Consider the following 18,925-nt stretch of genomic DNA (forward strand, 5'->3'; position numbering starts at 1 on the left):
TTTTTTTTTTTTTTTTTTTTTGTTCTGGAAAATGCACATCTATTGAACACCTAAGGGCCTCCTTTATTGATGAGGCTCACAAAACAGATATTGATGCCTTTGGTTTCTCGTTTAAAAAAAACAGATCTTGATGCCTGATAGAGTATGTCTACTCCGTGGAAATCATGAAACCAGAATCTGTACATCATCCTACGGTTTTGAGAAAGAAGTAAGGACAAAATATGGCGAGCAAGGTGAAAATGTATATCACAGGTGCTTGGAAACATTTAAGGAACTTCCTTTGGCTGCAATTATTGCTGGAAAAGTATATACAACCCATGGAGGTTTATTTCGTAAGCCATGCAATCCTGATGTGCAGAATTACGAGGAAAGGAAGACACGCGAGCTGGAGATTGGATCCTTAGAAGACTTATCCAAGCTCGAAAGGTTTTTTGTCGATGTTCCAACTAAAGATGAAGATCCAAATATAATTTTGGCAGATGTATTATGGTCGGATCCTTCTAAAGTCGATGGTTTAAGGAAAAACCAAGCCAGAGGTGCAGGTTTATTGTGGGGTCCTGATGCGACTGAAGCATTCTTAAAGCTGTCTAATTTAAAGGTTATACTCAAACCTGTGGCTTAATGAACATATTTGTTCATGAAAAACTTGTGGCATGCCATTATTGTTTACATCTTTGTTCCTCTTGAGTTGTGCTTGAAACCAACTTTAGGAGTTATAATATCGAGCTACATGTTTATTGATTTATTTTATTTTCTTGTAAATGTTGTAGTTGATCATTAGATCACATGAAGGTCCAGATTCAAGGGACGGCAAAATTGATTTTGATGATATGATAATGGGTTATAGCTCAGATCATGACAGAGAATCAGGGAAACTATATACTCTATTTAGCGCTCCGGGTTTCCCACAGGTATCCACTCTCCGCTCTCTTGTTTTCAGTTGTCTTGTCATTAAATCATATTTTATAGAACTGAACAAGGAAAACATATAAGGTAGTTGGTAATGTAAGACTATGCCTAGATGTCTGATAGAGGAATCTTATGTTGAATACGTTTTTAAAAATCAAGAATTGAGGAAAACTTTGTTAATCTGCCTGTTGATGTATTCTTTATCATATTTCAATCAAGTCTCTGTTAGCTCTTCGAGGTATGCATATGCATTGAATGAACAGTACTCCAAATGGCCGGGCTGTTTCTCAGGAACCTCACAAGCACCCAAAATTTTATCTGTTTTATAATAACGTAAAATACATGATATTGTCTTTCCTTCTCATTTTTTTTATACTATAAATAATTTTGAAAGATGATTGTATTTTTATGCAAAATGCATTATGATTTAAATGTATAATATCCCATTTATATTTGGTGGAAAATAAAATTAAAGTAGAATTTTATTGAATGGTTTATGGATTTTTTCTGGATGAATATATTGATTACTTTAGATCAAAATTAATATAATTAATTATGAAATTTATGATAAAATATCAATTAAATCTTTTGGTTAAAATATCATTTCCGTCCCAATATTTTGATTTCATTTCATTTTAATGTATATACTTCCCATAAAGCTTAAAATCACTCCCTATTTTTAGTTTTGTTAATTTTTGTATAATATATTTAGTCTCCTATTATCCTTCATTCTATAAATTTTGAAAATACACATGAAAATTATTACTATTATTTAACCAATTTTGATTAAATAATTGGCTTCAAACTAACACTAGGGACCAATTTTAAACTTTATTAAAAGTACATAAACTAAAATTAGACAGGTCCAAAGTATGGGATCAAAATGGTATCTTAACTAAAAACTTTTTAATGTACAAAATGAATCATGCATCTGATATAATTTAATATAACAAAGATATTTCTGGAATCAATGTGTAACTATAAATTTGTGATATGAATGTAGAGAAAAAGCCCAATGGCCTCCCCCCTCTATTGGTTGTACCTTTGTATTCTTGAGTTCTAAAAAAAATATATCAAAATGCCCAAAAATCACTATACGGTTATCAACCTATCTAAGAAGTACGTGTTTCCTCTCTATGTGCATAATGTCTTCACAATATCTTCTTACAGAAATGAATGTAGTAGTCATCCAAGGTGTCCTATATCTTGATTCTTTTGCCTGTGGTTGTTGAACATTTTAAAATTGCAACAAATAAGTGGCCCCTAAGGTTTGTGGTTAATAGTTGGGTGGCAATGGTGAAACAACTATAGATCCATCTTTCGCTCCTTATGCACTGAATTCATAGACAATTCATTCTCATCGTATGAAGTTTTTTTTCCTTGGAAAAATTGAATGTTCCTCATCGAAAAAAGAAAAAAAAACGAAGTATATTCCTTTTGCTACCTTATCTTTTCCTATCATCTTTATGAATCTGATATGTCAGCATATTTGCAGTTTTCTTAGTTGTGGGCTCATGTTTTGTTTGCATGACAGAACAATTTTTTGTGATACTGCATGCAGTTTATTATTTGGCAGTAAAACTGGCTCCTGCATTTGATATGAACTCAACTTCTGATAAATTCTCCCTTCTGGATGTTATGCAGTTTGGTCGCAAGAGCTACAATAACGAGGGAGCATATGCTACTTTGAAGCATCCAGATTTTGAGATTCCAACCTTCCACACATTTAAAGCTGTAGATAAACCAAAGGTATGGTCATTTTTGTCTCTGAGGGAACAATTCAAATTTGATTGTGTAAGGCCAGAAAAGAGGAACAAAACAGATTTGTATAAAATTTCCTCTCTGATTGGAATCTTAGTTCACAGACTTCAAAATACAACTATGCGTGCTAGGGCAAGGGTAATATTATCCTTTTAGATTCTTTTAGGATACATGTCTGATTACAGTCTGGGGTGAATTTTTCAAGAACAAATTTCAAAATTTTCTTTTTTGCTCCAGCATTTCTAATTGGATTGCATGGTTTTGCTCCACAGATAGACGTTTGCTATTTTGGCTGTGAAGGACATGATGTAGATTTAGACTTGACATTAATGGTAAGTCAGTATTATATTATCAATAAGTTGTTTACGCATTCGGAAAAGTCGGGTTTTAGGTTCGACATGCATTTGCTTATGCATGGAAGGATCTGGCCATTCTCTATATTCATTACCGAACAATGCATTTTTAGCATGTTTATAAATTTTCGAAGTGCCTGAAGCTGTTAGTAGTCATTCATGTAGAAGATAAGTTACTTTTGGAAGTGGTGATTTTGGAGCTAATATGCTTTTGGAAACTCACGGTCCATATAATCCCTTCTGTTATTGCACTAGTATTATTCAAAACAGTGTCCACAATATAAGCTTCCATCAGTTATTTTGTTTTCTTGTGTCTCTTTATAGGCTCTGGCTGATGCCGTCTCTTCTAAAAACTCTAGTCCTATTGAGATTCACTCTGGGGTTGATTTTGAGGCATTGGGCATATTAAACCCACCCTCTTGGAGCGTTACAATGACAGATGATGCTACAGGTACCCAGAGTGTTAAGATTCCGAAGGCCCCCGTGGTAGAAGGGTTGCCTTTGCCACCGAGCATCGAGGTGACTAAATAACCCCCCGTGGCATGTTGTTATAGTTGTTGATCCACTTGGAACTAATGCAAGCTATTTCTACTTCCGAATGTAGGAACCTCATAAGGCTGCGTATGAGTACTTCCTGGAGCTCATTGCAGGACTGAAGTTTATGCTTCAAACAACGGTTAGTCATTCAGATAACTTTTTCTGTAATGTTTTTCTGTCGAGTAACTAATGATATGATCCTAAGCAGGAAAATAAGGACAAGTTACCCATTCCTCATCGTAAGAGGAAGAAATGCAGTTAGACATACGAAGAAATTGAAGTTTTGTCATTCAGAAAGATCTGGTGATTGTCTTTAAACTTTATCTACCAATTTATTTGTTTGATCTAAAAGTTTTCAAAGGGAAATATCTCTAAACAAGAAGTAACTGTCTTCCGCAGGTTGGGTGCCCAAAGGGAAATATCTCTCTGCTTTGTATAGCAGAGCGAATGAATTGACATAGAGTGGTGATTTTAATAAAGAGTTGAGGCTGGGTTTTTCATCCTCTCGGCTCTCGCTTCTTAGCTCAGCTTTTTAGAGATCTTCCTTCTTGTAATGTCAAAGGACAATGTGGCGAAGATCGTGATGAGATGTGTATTGTCTGAGCCTAATGATCAAAATCCAATTCTTGATTCTTTCTAATATTTGTACATTTCATCTCAAAGAATTTTCCTTTCAATAACACCCCAACTTCCTTCATTCTTCCACAAAATATGCTTAAATAGTATGTTCATATTTAGTAGCCTTTCTGTCTATAGGATGGAGCATTTCCCCATCATCTCAAGCTGGCTGCTGATAACTACAGTTCAGATCCGTTCGAATCTGAGACCTTCGTGAACATCTCACGTTCGAACGGTACAATGAAAGTTCTAGGGAGATTGTTGGGAGATTGTTGTCTAATTATTGCAAAAGGTCAGAACGCACGAATTTGGAGGACCATCAATGCCAACCTGTTGTATATATTTCAACTTAGAAAGTTTCGAATTCTGGAAACTAAGTATTAGCCGAGTTCTAAGAACTGCTTGTGAAAATTAAGCTATAAATTTGATCAGTAACAAATGGCCGTAAAGACTAAATTCGATTGCAATGGAAATAAATAAAGCCCATAATATATGTGATTCATATAACAAAATAAAACTCCATCGCCTCGAACCCGATGGAAAACAAACATAGAAAAAGAAAAGATCGGGATCTAAAGAAAATTTAGTCGACTTCCTCAATTTTGGGACCGGCGCCGCTTCCACCGGATGGAGGTGGGACATCGTCGTCATCCATAGCAGCACCGCCCATGCCAGGTCCACCAGCACCCTGGTACATCTTAGCAACAATTGGGTTGCAAATGCTCTCAAGTTCCTTCATTTTGTCTTCAAACTCGTCGGCCTCTGCAAGTTGGTTATTGTCCAGCCACTGGACTGCTCCCTCGATGGCATCTTCGATCTTCTTTTTGTCAGCTGGGTCTAACTTAGAGCTGAACTTCTCATCCCTCACGGTGTTTCTCATGTTGTAAGCATAGTTTTCCAACGAGTTCTTAGCTTCAACCTTCTTCTTGTGCTCTTCATCGTCGGCCTTGTATTTCTCTGCTTCCTGCACCATCTTCTCAATTTCTTCCTTGGATAACCGCCCTTTGTCGTTGGTGATTGTGATCTTGTTCTTCTGACCAGTGGTTTTATCCTCAGCGGAAACATTCAGAATACCATTGGCGTCAATGTCGAAGCAGACTGTGATTTGAGGAACACCTCTAGGAGCCGGAGGGATGCCGGAGAGCTCAAATTTACCCAGCAAGTTGTTGTCACGTGTTCTTGCCCTCTCACCTTCGTACACTTGAATCAATACACCAGGTTGGTTGTCGGAGTATGTAGAGAAAACTTGTTCTTTCTTGGTGGGGATGGTGGTGTTCCTTGGAATAAGAACAGTCATCACACCACCGGCTGTTTCGAGTCCTAGTGAGAGAGGGGTGACATCCAGGAGCAACAGATCCTGAACTTTCTCGTTACCCTCCCCGCTCAGGATGGCAGCTTGAACAGCAGCTCCGTAGGCAACAGCTTCATCAGGGTTAATACTCTTGCAAAGCTCTTTGCCATTGAAGAAATCCTGCAACAATTGCTGCACCTTGGGGATCCTAGTGGAGCCACCAACAAGAACAACGTCATGGACTGTGCTTTTGTCCATCTTGGCGTCTCTCAAACACTTCTCAACTGGTTCCATACACTTCCTGAAAAGGTCCATGTTGAGTTCCTCGAATCTAGCACGGGTGATGGTGGAATAGAAGTCAATTCCCTCGTAGAGAGAGTCGATCTCAATTGTAGTTTGGGCTGTGGAGGAAAGCGTCCTCTTCGCCCTCTCACAAGCAGTTCTCAACCTCCTGAGAGCTCTCGGGTTCCCACTAATGTCTTTCTTGTTCTTCCTCTTGAATTCTTGCACAAAGTGGTTAACCAATCTGTTATCGAAGTCCTCCCCACCGAGATGGGTGTCTCCTGCAGTTGCCTTCACCTCGAAGATACCTTCCTCGATTGTGAGCAACGAAACATCAAAAGTACCACCACCCAAATCAAAAATTAGAACGTTCTTTTCGCCAGTGCTGGTAGACTTCTTGTCGAGACCATAAGCAATGGCGGCAGCAGTTGGTTCGTTGATGATACGCATCACATTTAGACCTGAAATGACTCCAGCGTCCTTCGTGGCCTGACGCTGCGAATCGTTGAAGTAGGCAGGGACAGTGACGACAGCATTCTTCACTGTTGTTCCCAGATACGCCTCGGCAATCTCCTTCATCTTTATGAGCACCATAGATGACACTTCTTCAGCCGAAAACTGCTTTTCCTCACCCTTGTAGTTCACAACAATCATGGGCTTGTCGCCGGGGCCAGCAATAACTTTGAATGGCCAGAGCTTAATATCGCTCTGGACGGATGAATCGCTAAATCTTCGGCCAATTAAACGTTTAGCATCTGTTAACATGCAGAAGAAACTTATCAATTAATAGTTCTACAGCATAGGACTACAGATAAGAAAAACTAAACTGGCCGAACAAGAAATCAAAAACAATAATAACAAAATAATAATACGGGCATACGCTTCACACTCAGCAAAAAACTTAAGATAAGGAAAACCAAACTAGCTTCAAATATCCATCGTAAGACAACATCACAGATAATCAACTACTCGAGATGCAGTTCGAAAAGCAAAAACGACATAGACAAGGACTTTAAGACCCTGGACCCAAAACTGTAATACTTCCGTCAAAAAATAAAAAATAAAAAACTTCGGCTCAAAAACGGAGAAACAACATCAGAACACGGTCGATATATTGATTCAACTCTAAAAAAACATGCAGAGACAGGTTCAAAAGCGAATACTGTATCTGCGGAGTCAACTCCCAAAAACTAACATCTCAAAGCAAAAGGAAAGAAGAGTTACCAAATACGGTGTTGATAGGGTTCATGGCGACCTGATTCTTGGCCGCATCACCGATCAAACGCTCGTTGTCGGTGAAAGCAACATACGAGGGCGTCGTCCTGTTGCCCTGGTCGTTGGCAATGATCTCGACTCGGTCGTGCTGCCACACGCCAACGCAAGAATACGTCGTTCCAAGATCAATTCCGATCGCCGGGCCTTCTCCTTTACCGGCCATAGTTGCTCTTCAAAACGATTGCAAAAAGAATCTGAACAAAAAATGGAAATGAAAAGGATGAAATTGGTGACTGAAACCTAGGGTTTAGAGATTTAGAATGAGAAGGAAGAGGAAGCAAAGAGGAGAATTTATATAGAAATTGTGAAGGGAAAAAGGTTCTAGAGAGTTCGAATGGAAAAGAATAGGAGCGCTGAAAGTTTTTAAAAGAGTTCGGACCGCCAGCGTATCAAAATACGACGGTTTACTTTTCAAGTCTCTAGTTGGTTCTCGATGCTTCTTTCCCTGTTTTTTTTTTTTTTTTTTTTTTTTTTAATATAAATAAATTAATATAATAGTTTTACTTTTTTCTTTATATTATAAATTTTGAATTTTGTATCTACGTTAGCTTTTAATTTAATATTTTCAGATTATTTAACTCTCAATTTGGTAACTTATTTATTTTTTTAATTATTATTAAATATTTTCAATATTCAAACATAAAATTAAAAAAATTATAGATATATTATATATAAAATTATAATTAAATTTATCAATAAATATATATAATTGTAATAAACGATTTGTACTCAGTCACTATAGATATCAAAACGAATGGAATAAATTGAAAACTCAACTGGCATATCTTTCCTTTCAGATATTTTTTTGAAAAAAATTCTATTAATTGGAGAGGAGAACAAAACACTATTTGTAAGGATAGGTAAACCTTTTCCTAGGTTTAAAGTCTTGAGTGGAAGTCCGAGAAGGATGACTCAAAAAAGACAATTTATACTGGCTATGAATGTTGGCTATGAATGTGGGCCATTACAATTAAACTTTCCAATTTTATCATCATGCTCGCTTACATTTGTATTCTTCAACAAAATTATATTCTTCTAACAAAATTATAAATTAAATCCTAGTTTGTATTGGTTTAATCTAACTATTAAAAGTGAATTTTTAATTGTGACTAATAAATTCTGTTAGATCATTTAAATTTTACTTAGAAGCAAAATTGGGAGTACATGCGTTAATTTTTAAAACTGTGAATATATTTATAAATTGATTAGATAAAATTAAAAATTAGGAATTATGGGACGGCAATGAGCAAAAATCTCACTCACCGACCTAAACGACGAACAAATACTCGAACGTGAGAGCAAAGGATCATCCAAGAAATAGACAAAGTTTTAAGGAAGGAGGCAAGAACCATGCTTTTAGAGACCTAACCCAATCCCCGAATCTTATCTAAATTGTGAAAATAACTAAACCATGTCTATATATATAAGCTCCTTCTCTAAATGGCTGTCAAACTTTTAGGTTGTTTAAGTAGATGGAGTGACAAATAGGACAGGATCTGAATATCAGTACTATGCAAGTGTGCATTCTTTCCATACTACCATGGACAGTGCAGAACTTCTCTCGAAGAAATCTACTCTACTCGAGATGTTAAACCATTGAAAGAAGTGAGCGCTTGTGAAAAACATGTAAATGCAAGAGTAGCTAATATGAAAGAAGAAGAAGAAGAAGAAGATTTTTTTTTTTCTTTTGAACGAATCCGATCTACTAAAGAGCAACTGAAGCAATCGATCAAATAACCACGAAAAATTACGAGAATAAGTTATAATTGCATAATGAAATTGCTGTTAACATTGATTGTTGCAAGGAGAAAATTCTCATAGAAGAAGAAAAACCTGTCATATCAAAATGACCTACGTCTAACAGTAATGCATTTTTCCGATCAATCTAAGCATCTGAACATCGAGGTCTCTCATCTCAGTTGCCTTCATACTTCGGATCAGCCGCCACGTAATGGTAAGCAATCACCAAAGCAAAGACAAAAATGCCGAGAAAATTGGCAAGAAACCCTAACGCCTGATCGTCAATCATCTGCGCAACGCAACAATAGGACGGAAATCAAATCCTTCGACAACAAACAATCATTCAGATTCTTCAAAACTAGACATTGAAACGTAGTAATTCACAAACAGTTCGGAAGACGAATTTCCAGGTCCAGAGAATGAGATTCCATTTTTTGCTAAGAAATCGAAATCCTAATCTTGAACTTATATTTGTTGATATATCCAATCAAATTCCGAGAGGAAAAGAGAAAGATTAATGTACCTTCCGATCTGATCGATTGAGAGAAAAACACGCGGCCAACAAGAAGATCCGACGACAAAATTCTTCGAGATGCAGAGTCTAGGGAAGAGACTTCCGATTCATTCTTTTATTTTCAGTGGCTTTCTCAAACGAATATTGGGCCCCGGCCCATTATTTTCGAGTTTAGCCTATGGCCGACCCAATTTTCAGTTGGCCCATAACTACCAAAATTACTTCATATTTAATATGACATATAAAATAATAAATAAAAAAAAACTCCAATTAAGTAAAACCCATGTAAACGTGTTTCACACTTTCCAATTTCAACATTTTTGTCAATAATTTCCTAAAAATAGATTAAAGAATTTATTAATTCCACCATCAGTAAGTGATTTACAAGAAAAAAAAAATTAAAAAAATTAAAAAAAAAAATATATAACTTTACCAGGACAGAATTGTCTTCAGAAATTAACACTAATTTTTCGAGTATTTTCACTTATATACTCTATAATTAAATTTATAAAAAGACATCAAATTTAAAATTATTTTTACGCTTAATTTTGATGTTTTTATTAATAAAAACTCTAAAATTAAGAGGAGGTGATATTTATATAAATTTTTTAGAAACATCAGAGTGGAAATAATTTTTTAAAAAATTTATGGGCTGAATGAGAAAGTCAAAACGATAACGTAAATGAAAAGGGAAATTAAGAAGGATGATTTTGATTAAGATTGGATAAACGAAATGAGGTGTAATCTACGGTAACATTAATCCAAAAAGACAACTAATCTCCGTGAAACGTAACGTTCTTCATTTTCAACTCTGTTCCGATTTTGGGACCCGCCATTTCGATTACCGTCGAAAAATCCCACACCCTCCTCGGTTTCTGCATTAATTTGTGCCAGAAACCTTAAATTCCACGGCGAAAACGAAAGAATCGAGGTCCCCAGATTTTGATTCGGCTACTCTAAGGTATAGAATCTCTACATCATTCACTTTCTTTAGTTGATCGCAGGCTTAAATCGTTCATCAAATTTGTTTATTTGTTTATTTCTTGAGGTTCATTGAGATTCTAGATTTAGATCTGAAATTGTTAGGTAGGTAAGTGCTCACTTCCGTTGCAGAAAAGTTTTCCACTTTTCGTGTTTTTGAAGTTTTTTCTTCACTCTCTTGTTCTCCAAGTCGTTGCTGTTTGGTCCAATGATTCTTATATTCAATTATTATGTTCATTTTTTAAAAATTCCCAACCTATTCATAGCTATATAAAAGGCATAGGTTGCTGCTTATATTTTCACACAGCAGAATCAAAGCCTTGATATTGGCGAATTGCTTTGAAGGGTTGGTTCTTTCATTTCTCTTTAGTTTGACTTCGTTTGGTTGAATTTCCAATGCGATGCATTTTTCATTTGCATCAAATCCAAGTCTCTTAATCTCTTGATGTTTTTGGTTCTTTTTTTGGAATGCAATTGTGATGTTTGATAATGTTGATGATTCAGTATTTGAAGTAATGGCTAAAGAGGGTTCCAATGGAAATTCCCATGCTTCCACAAAGCCACCACCCACTCCATCTCCTTTGAGAAGTGCCAAATTTTTTCAGGTATCATTCTTTTTTTACCTTAATGTGTCCGTTTTATGTTTTCTAGCATTATATGATGAGGCAGAATGGCCTTCGAGTGAGCATTATAATCTGTTGTTTTTACTTGTTTTGTGTCAAAGTTTGGCTCATTTCTTTGGTAATATACTACGGGAGGAGCCTGTTCTTTGTTAGGGCTGTTGGGGATTTCTTTTGCATTTGCTTCATAATTGTGAATTACAAGATTGTTCTTATTAAAATGGGGATCTAATAGAGAAATAGACGTTTATTAAACTGGTGTGTGTGAAATCGAGATTTTGGATCGAAATAAACTCGAAGAATTTGATGAAAAACTCTGTTTAAAAAACCCAAGGAATGTAGGAAGAATCCAGGCTTAACGCAGTCCATATGATCTTATTACAAGGCTTTTCAGGGATTTATACACGTGGATTATTATGTTATTTTCCTTGAAATATTGTTCAGTATTGTTCATTTCCTTAACCAATGTTGGTCTCTTTACAACAGGCAAATATGAGAATTTTGGTGACTGGAGGAGCTGGGTTCATTGGCTCACACCTGGTGGACAAATTGATGGAAAATGAGAAGAATGAGGTAGTTTCTTCAGTACTTTAGCTGCAATCTCTGTACTTCTTCAATTATTGATAGAACCCTTCTGAATATTCTGACTTGTGAGTTGGATTCATATCGAAAAACGTCGGTATAGACGAGCCTAGATCATGATCCCTGTATTACATGTGTGGTGTTGGTGGGTTTGACATTTTTTCTTTTTTTTGGTTTTTAGGTTATTGTTGCTGATAACTACTTCACTGGATCGAAGGATAACCTGAAAAAATGGATTGGCCACCCTAGATTCGAGCTTATCCGACATGGTATTCCTTATTTTACGTTACTTGGAGGGCTTTTGAATTTTCTCTTTTTGTTTCCCTGATTAACACTGTCCCTCAATTTTTCTAACTCAGATGTCACTGAGCCACTGTTGATTGAAGTTGACCAAATATACCATCTTGCTTGCCCGGCGTCTCCGATTTTCTACAAGTACAACCCTGTAAAGGTTTGTATCCAATTTGTATACGTCTTGGGTTGAAGATAATAATGTCATGATATTTGAAGATATCCATTGTTAAGAGGTTTGGGAATGAAGCATAGCTCATATTATTCTGGTTGATGTTCTCACAGACCATAAAGACGAATGTCATTGGCACGCTAAACATGTTGGGACTTGCCAAACGTGTCGGAGCCAGGTTTTCAAGACTGCCATTCTATTTCTCTCCCTCAATTCGTAAAATACTATTCTGTTGTGTTATTTACTGGCCTTTTCGAACAGGATTTTGCTTACATCCACGTCCGAGGTATACGGAGATCCTCTCATCCACCCTCAAGATGAAAGCTACTGGGGGAATGTCAACCCAATTGGTAATTTGATTCAAAGATTCACTTAATGTCTCCTTTCATTTGCTCTAAAACAACACGATTCTCATATGAATTCGAAGTGATGTGAATTCAAATAGCATTCTCATATGTCTGTGAATCATGATTCTGTGATGCAATGAAGGTTGGGTCAGCTGGCTGCATTGTTGAATATTGGTGTGTCTGTTAAACTTTTGCAGGTGTGAGAAGTTGCTACGATGAGGGCAAGCGAGTGGCCGAAACTCTGATGTTTGATTACCACAGGCAACACGGGATCGGTGAGTTTTTTTGGATTGCACATATTATTACAACCAGGGCTCCATTTTCTGTGCAATTACTTCCTGTCTTGAAGTGAACCTTTACAATTGTAGAGATAAGGATTGCAAGAATTTTTAACACCTACGGACCCCGAATGAATATTGATGATGGTCGTGTTGTCAGCAACTTCATTGCTCAAGCGATCCGGTGAGTGTAGCTGTCATCCAATTTTCTCGCCCTATTAGCGTTATCCTTCGTCTTCAATGCTTGTTTAATTTCTTCACGCCACATAAACAAGAAGCTACTGTGTACCTTTATATCGTGCAGTAGCGAGCCTTTGACAGTTCAAGCACCCGGAACGCAAACAAGAAGTTTCTGTTATGTCTCTGACATGGTAAGAAAATCTTGGTTCGGGTTCGTTCATGTGTAGATTCAAACATCTGTACTCATTATCAGCTTTTTATGTCCCGATCGATGTCCTAATTTTTAACTGACAAATGAAGGTTGATGGTCTCATTCGGCTAATGGAGGGTGATAACACAGGACCGATCAACATTGGAAACCCAGGTCTTCCTTCAATTTTCTGCTAGATAAGTTTCTCCTTCTCGATTCAGACTAGTCCTAAATGCTTCTTGTTTCTGCGATTCAGGTGAATTCACAATGCTCGAACTGGCCGAGACTGTGAAAGAGGTAATTCTAGCAACTTAATATGGTTCTTTTACATATGGGATTTGTGTTACCCAAATGACAACATAGATTCATAGATCTCAACTGTGATTGTGAATGTCAACTGTTCAGCTCATCAATCCTGGCGTGGAGATCATCATGGTGGAAAACACACCAGATGATCCTCGACAAAGGAAGCCCGACATCACGAAAGCAAAGGAGCTTCTCAACTGGGAGCCAAAGATCAAGTTGAGGGACGGACTTCCTCTCATGGAGGACGATTTCCGAACCAGACTCGAAGTCCCAAGAAAAAACTAAGCTCGTAAACTCAGTATAATCATGCCGAAAATGATGTCGGATGGCTGGAGTGAAGAATTTTCAATAGATGAATGGATACGTTTGCGAGGAGATTCGTACGATTCGCTGTGTTGTGATCTTTATTACCTCGTTCTCTTTATTTAGAATAAGTGACAGACAGAATTTTTGTTTTACCATGATATTGTTCTTAAGAAATCTCTCCATTTTGGATGTGGATTGTACTTGGTACAAGCTCACTTACATATACAGGTATACAGACATTATGGGCTCTTCTTATATGGAGGCCAAAATTTGAATATTCTAAATTGTAGTGGCCAAACCTTACCAAATCGAATTTAAATGTTCTGTTCAATGTTTTACCATTATAAATTGGCTGAGAATTAGTTTAAATTGTCTGATATAATAATTGGTAAATATTCATTTATGGAAAGAACAAAATTGTTAGAAGGAAAAACAGAAGATGAGAGACAACTTGAAATTTGAGGGCATGGTTTAGGCTTCTGCCACTTTTTGAGCTATTTTCTTCTTGCTTTTGACTGGTTTTTTGGGAGCTTCTTCTTCACCATTGACAATGGCTTGTTCAATCCTAGCAAAGACTGGGTTTGGAAGAGCCATAACCTGACCAGCCTTCAGCCCTCCCCATTTCGTCTCATTCTACAGCCAAAAAGTCGCATTATCAGTCACTGGTAGTGAGCTGATATCAAACACAGAAAAGAACAAAACACAAGTATGAAAAGAGTATAAGACCCATGTTGCAGCTGCAAACTGGTCCTCAGGGAAGCCGAGCTGCTCGTATATTCTCCAGCTTAAGCGTGGCGTTACTGGGGATAATGCAATGGCTATGATTCGCATCGCCTCGAGTATAAGAACAAGGTCCTGTCGAGATAATTGAGCCAGATTGAATTCAGAGAAGGGGTTCTTGAATGTTGGAAGGAATCGTGAATCAAAAATTCATATCGAAAATCATGCGCATAAACAAAGATGGAGTCTTGAACTGGATAACCTTTGCAGCTGCGTCTGATGAGGCACCACCTTGTTTGAAGAGAGACCATGGTGCTCGCTCATCCATGTAGGAATTTCCAGCATTGCCAATCTCCAACACAGCCTCACAAGCCGATGAAAGGGAGAGCTCTTCGTAATGATTCCGAGCTTTCGCAACCTACAAGGCAGACTAATAAAATCGACACGGTTGCAAATACTCGTGAACTTATTGGTCATAAAGTCATAAACAGAGGACACACAACAGACAATATCCACGCCACAGTGGACTCAAGCTATTTACTAAATTGATCCCAGAGAAGATTTCAAGGACGAAAAATTCGATATAGAATTATTTTGCCAACTCCGTGCCATCTCAGATAATAAATACGAATGTAATTTCCAAGTCGACCTTACCAATTCCTCGACTTTTTCCTTGAAAGCATTTCCTACAGCTGCAGCAGAAGAATCAACCACCAAAGTAGATTGGCAGTTCTTTTTAAGGAGTCCGAGGGTTCGATTAAGAAGATTTCCTGCAAAAGAAACGTCAAGAATTACGTGGTGTCAAACAGAAGCCTCCATTAAAAAGGGCTGTAATTTTCCGTTCAATAGGGATTCCAGTTAAAATATACCTATCGTATTTGCAAGATGCGCATTGACAATATTGATGAACCGATCCTCGGCGTAGTCTCCATCACTACCAAATTCCACCTCTCGAAGGAAGAAGTATCGCACGGGGTCCGAGCCAAACTTTTGAACCAATTCATTTGGTTCAAGAGTATTGCCTAATGACTTGCCCATCTTCATGCCATCCTATAAAGTTAAAACAAAAAGAGTTGGTGCATAATATAAAATTAGTAATGAGAGGTTTTGTGGATTGGCAATAATTTTCAGAACAGACAAAAGAATGGCCCGAACTTAAATTCCAGCATAAAATGTAGACAAACAAGGTTATGATGTCAAATTCGTGGAACTAAAGGATTATGAATCTGTTCTCGAGTGAGAAAACGTTCAACTTTCGCAACAGGCTCCCTGTTTACCACTCGTGCCATGAACCAGGGTGTAGTTAGGACAGATCATATGCATTCAAATGTTGACAAACTCAGAGATTCAGTAAGATTCACAAAACAATCAAGACCTTTTATAATGCACAAGATACATCAATATTAACATTATACATAAAGTAACGGTGACTAGTTTTGTCTTTGCAGACTTAATAAAATATTAACTCTCTTCTACGTCCTTAAAGTTAGACCGGTACAGTCGTCAACTAAATTCCTTTGTTGGTAGCAACTTTAGGGGGCCAAACATACCTTCGTCAAGAACCCATGACCAAAAACCATCTTTGGAAGCTTTAGTCCAGCAGACATTAGCATAGCAGGCCAATAAACTGCATGGAAACGTAAAATATCCTAAAACAAAGACATTAGATCAGCATCCAACGGACCTAGCTTGAACTAGATAGAAAATGAAAAGGGAAACAACCATTAGCACCTCCAGAATACAACAATAACACAGAATGTTGAGTTCATTAATGGTTGAATAACAGGAATGTATCTCTTACCTTACCAATCAAATGTAAAGAAGCAGGCCAACCCGAAGCAACGGCCGTTTGTAAATTTGGTTGCTCATCGTTCTCTGATAGTGCTGATATATAACTACATTATGGAATTCTCATATGATTAAGATTGAAGGCAATGGCTGTAGCATCCATTTCAATTTTCTTATAAAATGGTGGAGAGTTGTTGCAAATTGACATAAACCATACGTTTGTAGTAATAAAAAAATTAATAAAGGTTCAAAAAGTCACAATACACGAGGTTACAAAAAACATAAGGGAAGAGATTACCCTAATAATGCATCAAACCAAACATAAATTGTTTGCCTTTGATCATTGGGAACTGGAATGCCCCATTCAACTGATGCTCTGGAGATAGAGAAGTCCTTTAGGCCACTTTTAATCCAACTTTGCACCTTGGAAGATATAGTGCTGAATTAAACGAAGGATGATTCGAGATCGGCAAGGTGGAAAAAATTGTAACAAACAATAGAATTGATATTCTGTCGTTCGAGAAAAAATGGCTATATAAATACAATATCAAATTAGATCAACGAGATATGATGAGCATTTACGAGACTTACGTTTAGCTTGGGTTACTGGTAACGGAGAATCTAGAATATAGATAGATAGATAGTTTGTAATGCATACTTATAATGGAAGAGGAATAATAAATTTCACACACAAGCGAAGAAAAATCGTCTATAGTCACCTCGTTCAAACGGAAGGCAGGCTGCACAAACCCTGGATTCTGTGTTAAAGTTTCTTCAAGCAATCTCTGGTATTTTGACAATGCAAAAAAGTAATTGTCTTCTTTCCTTGAAGCACAGGGCTTCAGGTGTATAGGACAACAGTTGTCAGCAAGAAGTTCTTTTTCATCCTGCGGGGCCAGAAATGAATGTGCTTATAAATGTAAGAGAACTAATGCAGACTATACCCTACTGTTGAATGCATCCACACCACAGGAAAAATAACTATTGGAAAAGCGATGATCGATCAATATTTTATCATAATTGAGGAGAGAATAATTGTTTATAGTAAACATGAATTTTGACGTGTGAATACCGTATGATTCGAGATACAGAGTTTTCAGATGGGTAGAAGGAGAAAGACAAGAAAGAACACCTTGTATTCCTCACAGTTAACACAATAAAGTCCCTCATAATCAGCTCTATAGATATCTCCGTTGGCAAGAACGTTCGAGTAAAATTCCTTTACAATGGTCTCGTGTTTAGGATCAGTTGTCCGAATGAACTTATCATAAGCTATATCTAGCTGGAAAGGGGGAAAACCAGAAGGAGAAAAAGAAAATATAATGAATAACTTTAAATATTTGATAAACTAATTGCAGCAAACTGAGAAGAAAATCATGGAATGTGTTTGGACTACATCTTTCCAGAGTGTCTTGTATGCCTCTGAAATGTTATCACAATGTTCGCTTGGACCCGAACCCTGAGCAGCAGCAGCCGTGGCAATCTTCTCCCCGTGCTCGTCTGTGCCAGTAATGAAGATGACTTTCTTTCCTAGCAGCCTCTGTTATTATATTTGACACAAGGGGTTGAAATTTTAAGTTCATTGAGGAGCCATTGATGGTAAAATTGTATTCCAAAATTCAAATATTAACAAACTAAAACAGCAGGTATCAGAAAGAGAGAAGTGTGTAAACTGAATCCCTACACCGTAACAGCCCAAGCCTACCGCTAGCAGATATTGTCCTCTTTGGTATTTTTCCTTTCGGGGCTTCCCTCAAGGTTTTTAAAACGCGTCTGCTAGGGAGAGGTTTTTACACTCATATAAAGAATGTTTCGTTCTCATCCCCAACCGATGTGAATTCTCACAATCCACCTCCCTTTGGGGCCAGCGTTTGCTGGCACACTGCCTCATGTCCACCCCCTTCAAGGCTCAACCTCCTCGCTGGTACATTGCCCGCTATCTGGCTCTGATGGCCTAAGTCCACCACTAGCAAATATTATTCTCTTTGGGATTTTCCCTTTCGGGCTTCCCCTCAAGGTTTTTAAAACGCGTCTACTAGAGAGAGGTTTCAACATTCTTATAAACAATGCTTCCTTATCCGTGATCTTGCTCTCGCATTGGCTGGACTACATATGAGCATACAAAGAAAACAAATGGAGAAGGCAAGTATGATAACAATATCTTCAATTTCAGCTACAAAGTGCCGACCAAAAAACACCCAATAATAGATAAGAGCAACAATTACTCATAGCTCATTCAAATCAAGCATTAAACAGATGCCCCCACTAGTTACCAAAGCACTAACTATACGAACAACCAACAAGAACTACAAGTATGGAGATTCTAGATAAAGGGAAAAGAGGAACCTGAAACCGCGCAATGGCATCGGCAGCAATGGTGGTATAAGCACTCCCCATATGAGGGGCAGCATTAACATAATAAAGTGGCGTTGTGATGACAAACGGGCCTGTTGCGGCTCCGCCATCATGGGAGTTGAAATTGCTCGCAGAGGAACAGAATATGGCTCGTTTTGAAGAAGAAGAACAAGAAGACGGGGCTGATAACAGATTTTGATAGAATTTGAAGCGGGTTCTCAAATGGGTAGCTTTGAGATTGCGAGAATTCTGCAAAGGGTTTAAGAGCCAGAGAGAATTTTGTATGGAGGTGTTTATTCTAGCGGCCATTTTTTCGATTTCTCGAGTAGCAGAGGGCTGTCTCTGCTTGTAGCTTCGCTTGGCAGTGAGCCAGTAACTAGCTACCCGCGAATTTGGTTTTCAGCCGTGACCATATCCGATTGCAGTTTCTCGCTTCCGATCTGTCGCACAATTCTTAGGCCATTACTTCAAAAAAAAAAAAAAAAAAAAAAAAAAAAAAAAAAAAAAAAAAAAAAAAAAAAAAAAAAAA

General features: G+C 37.5%; 5 protein-coding genes across 8 annotated transcripts in view; 2 read left to right on the forward strand and 3 right to left on the reverse strand.

The window, feature by feature from the left end:
• LOC111487807 (serine/threonine-protein phosphatase 7-like) overlaps positions 1-4,256 on the forward strand; it is a 9,244-nt gene extending 4,988 nt beyond the window's left edge. Inside the window, exons 7-14 of one of the 3 annotated variants that reach the window (XM_023135346.1) lie at positions 125-598; positions 771-911; positions 2,554-2,658; positions 2,943-3,002; positions 3,348-3,542; positions 3,628-3,699; positions 3,769-3,863; positions 3,960-4,256. In XM_023135346.1, the coding sequence (XP_022991114.1) occupies positions 125-598; positions 771-911; positions 2,554-2,658; positions 2,943-3,002; positions 3,348-3,542; positions 3,628-3,699; positions 3,769-3,822 (1,101 nt within the window). In that variant the 3' untranslated portion in view covers positions 3,823-3,863; positions 3,960-4,256. Of the gene's footprint in view, positions 1-124; positions 599-770; positions 912-2,553; positions 2,659-2,942; positions 3,003-3,347; positions 3,543-3,627; positions 3,700-3,768; positions 3,864-3,959 lie in introns of those variants that run through there. The other 2 variants (XM_023135347.1, XR_002719112.1) reach the window with 2 other exon arrangements.
• A 361-nt stretch (positions 4,257-4,617) lies between these two features.
• Positions 4,618-7,339, reverse strand: LOC111487808 (heat shock cognate 70 kDa protein 2-like). The gene is made up of 2 exons (XM_023135348.1): positions 6,976-7,339; positions 4,618-6,506 (listed from the first exon to the last, which is right to left on the reverse strand). Exons 1-2 carry the CDS (start codon positions 7,187-7,189, stop codon positions 4,762-4,764), a joined length of 1,959 nt encoding a protein of 652 aa, XP_022991116.1. The 5' UTR covers positions 7,190-7,339; the 3' UTR covers positions 4,618-4,761.
• Positions 7,340-8,732: 1,393 nt separating this feature from the next.
• LOC111487134 (dolichyl-diphosphooligosaccharide--protein glycosyltransferase subunit 4A-like) lies at positions 8,733-9,055 on the reverse strand. Its single transcript, XM_023134392.1, has one exon. The coding sequence runs from the start codon at positions 9,053-9,055 to the stop codon at positions 8,942-8,944; it is 114 nt and encodes a 37-aa protein (XP_022990160.1). The 3' UTR covers positions 8,733-8,941.
• Positions 9,056-10,053: 998 nt separating this feature from the next.
• On the forward strand, positions 10,054-13,810 carry LOC111487083 (UDP-glucuronic acid decarboxylase 6-like). 2 transcript variants are annotated; one of them, XM_023134311.1, is made up of 14 exons: positions 10,054-10,241; positions 10,528-10,607; positions 10,766-10,866; positions 11,368-11,454; positions 11,645-11,732; positions 11,823-11,914; positions 12,040-12,104; positions 12,188-12,276; positions 12,471-12,548; positions 12,642-12,735; positions 12,856-12,922; positions 13,032-13,095; positions 13,178-13,218; positions 13,327-13,810. In XM_023134311.1, the coding sequence occupies exons 3-14, from the start codon at positions 10,777-10,779 to the stop codon at positions 13,510-13,512; spliced, it is 1,041 nt and encodes a 346-aa protein (XP_022990079.1). In that variant the 5' UTR covers positions 10,054-10,241; positions 10,528-10,607; positions 10,766-10,776; the 3' UTR covers positions 13,513-13,810. The 2 variants fall into 2 exon arrangements, with proteins under 2 accessions (XP_022990079.1, XP_022990078.1); XM_023134310.1 differs by lacking the exon at positions 10,528-10,607 and having other exon boundaries at positions 10,055-10,241.
• Positions 13,811-13,841: 31 nt separating this feature from the next.
• On the reverse strand, positions 13,842-18,844 carry LOC111487082 (methionine--tRNA ligase, chloroplastic/mitochondrial). The gene is made up of 12 exons (XM_023134309.1): positions 18,388-18,844; positions 17,438-17,581; positions 17,174-17,323; positions 16,761-16,928; positions 16,340-16,464; positions 16,055-16,148; positions 15,804-15,902; positions 15,123-15,303; positions 14,908-15,023; positions 14,516-14,671; positions 14,260-14,388; positions 13,842-14,166 (listed from the first exon to the last, which is right to left on the reverse strand). The coding sequence occupies exons 1-12, from the start codon at positions 18,703-18,705 to the stop codon at positions 14,005-14,007; spliced, it is 1,842 nt and encodes a 613-aa protein (XP_022990077.1). The 5' UTR covers positions 18,706-18,844; the 3' UTR covers positions 13,842-14,004.
• Positions 18,845-18,925: the final 81 nt, after the last annotated feature.

This window comes from Cucurbita maxima, unplaced genomic scaffold (genome assembly GCF_002738345.1).
Source record: "Cucurbita maxima cultivar Rimu unplaced genomic scaffold, Cmax_1.0 Cma_Scf00012, whole genome shotgun sequence".
Classification (NCBI taxonomy): domain Eukaryota; kingdom Viridiplantae; phylum Streptophyta; class Magnoliopsida; order Cucurbitales; family Cucurbitaceae; genus Cucurbita; species Cucurbita maxima.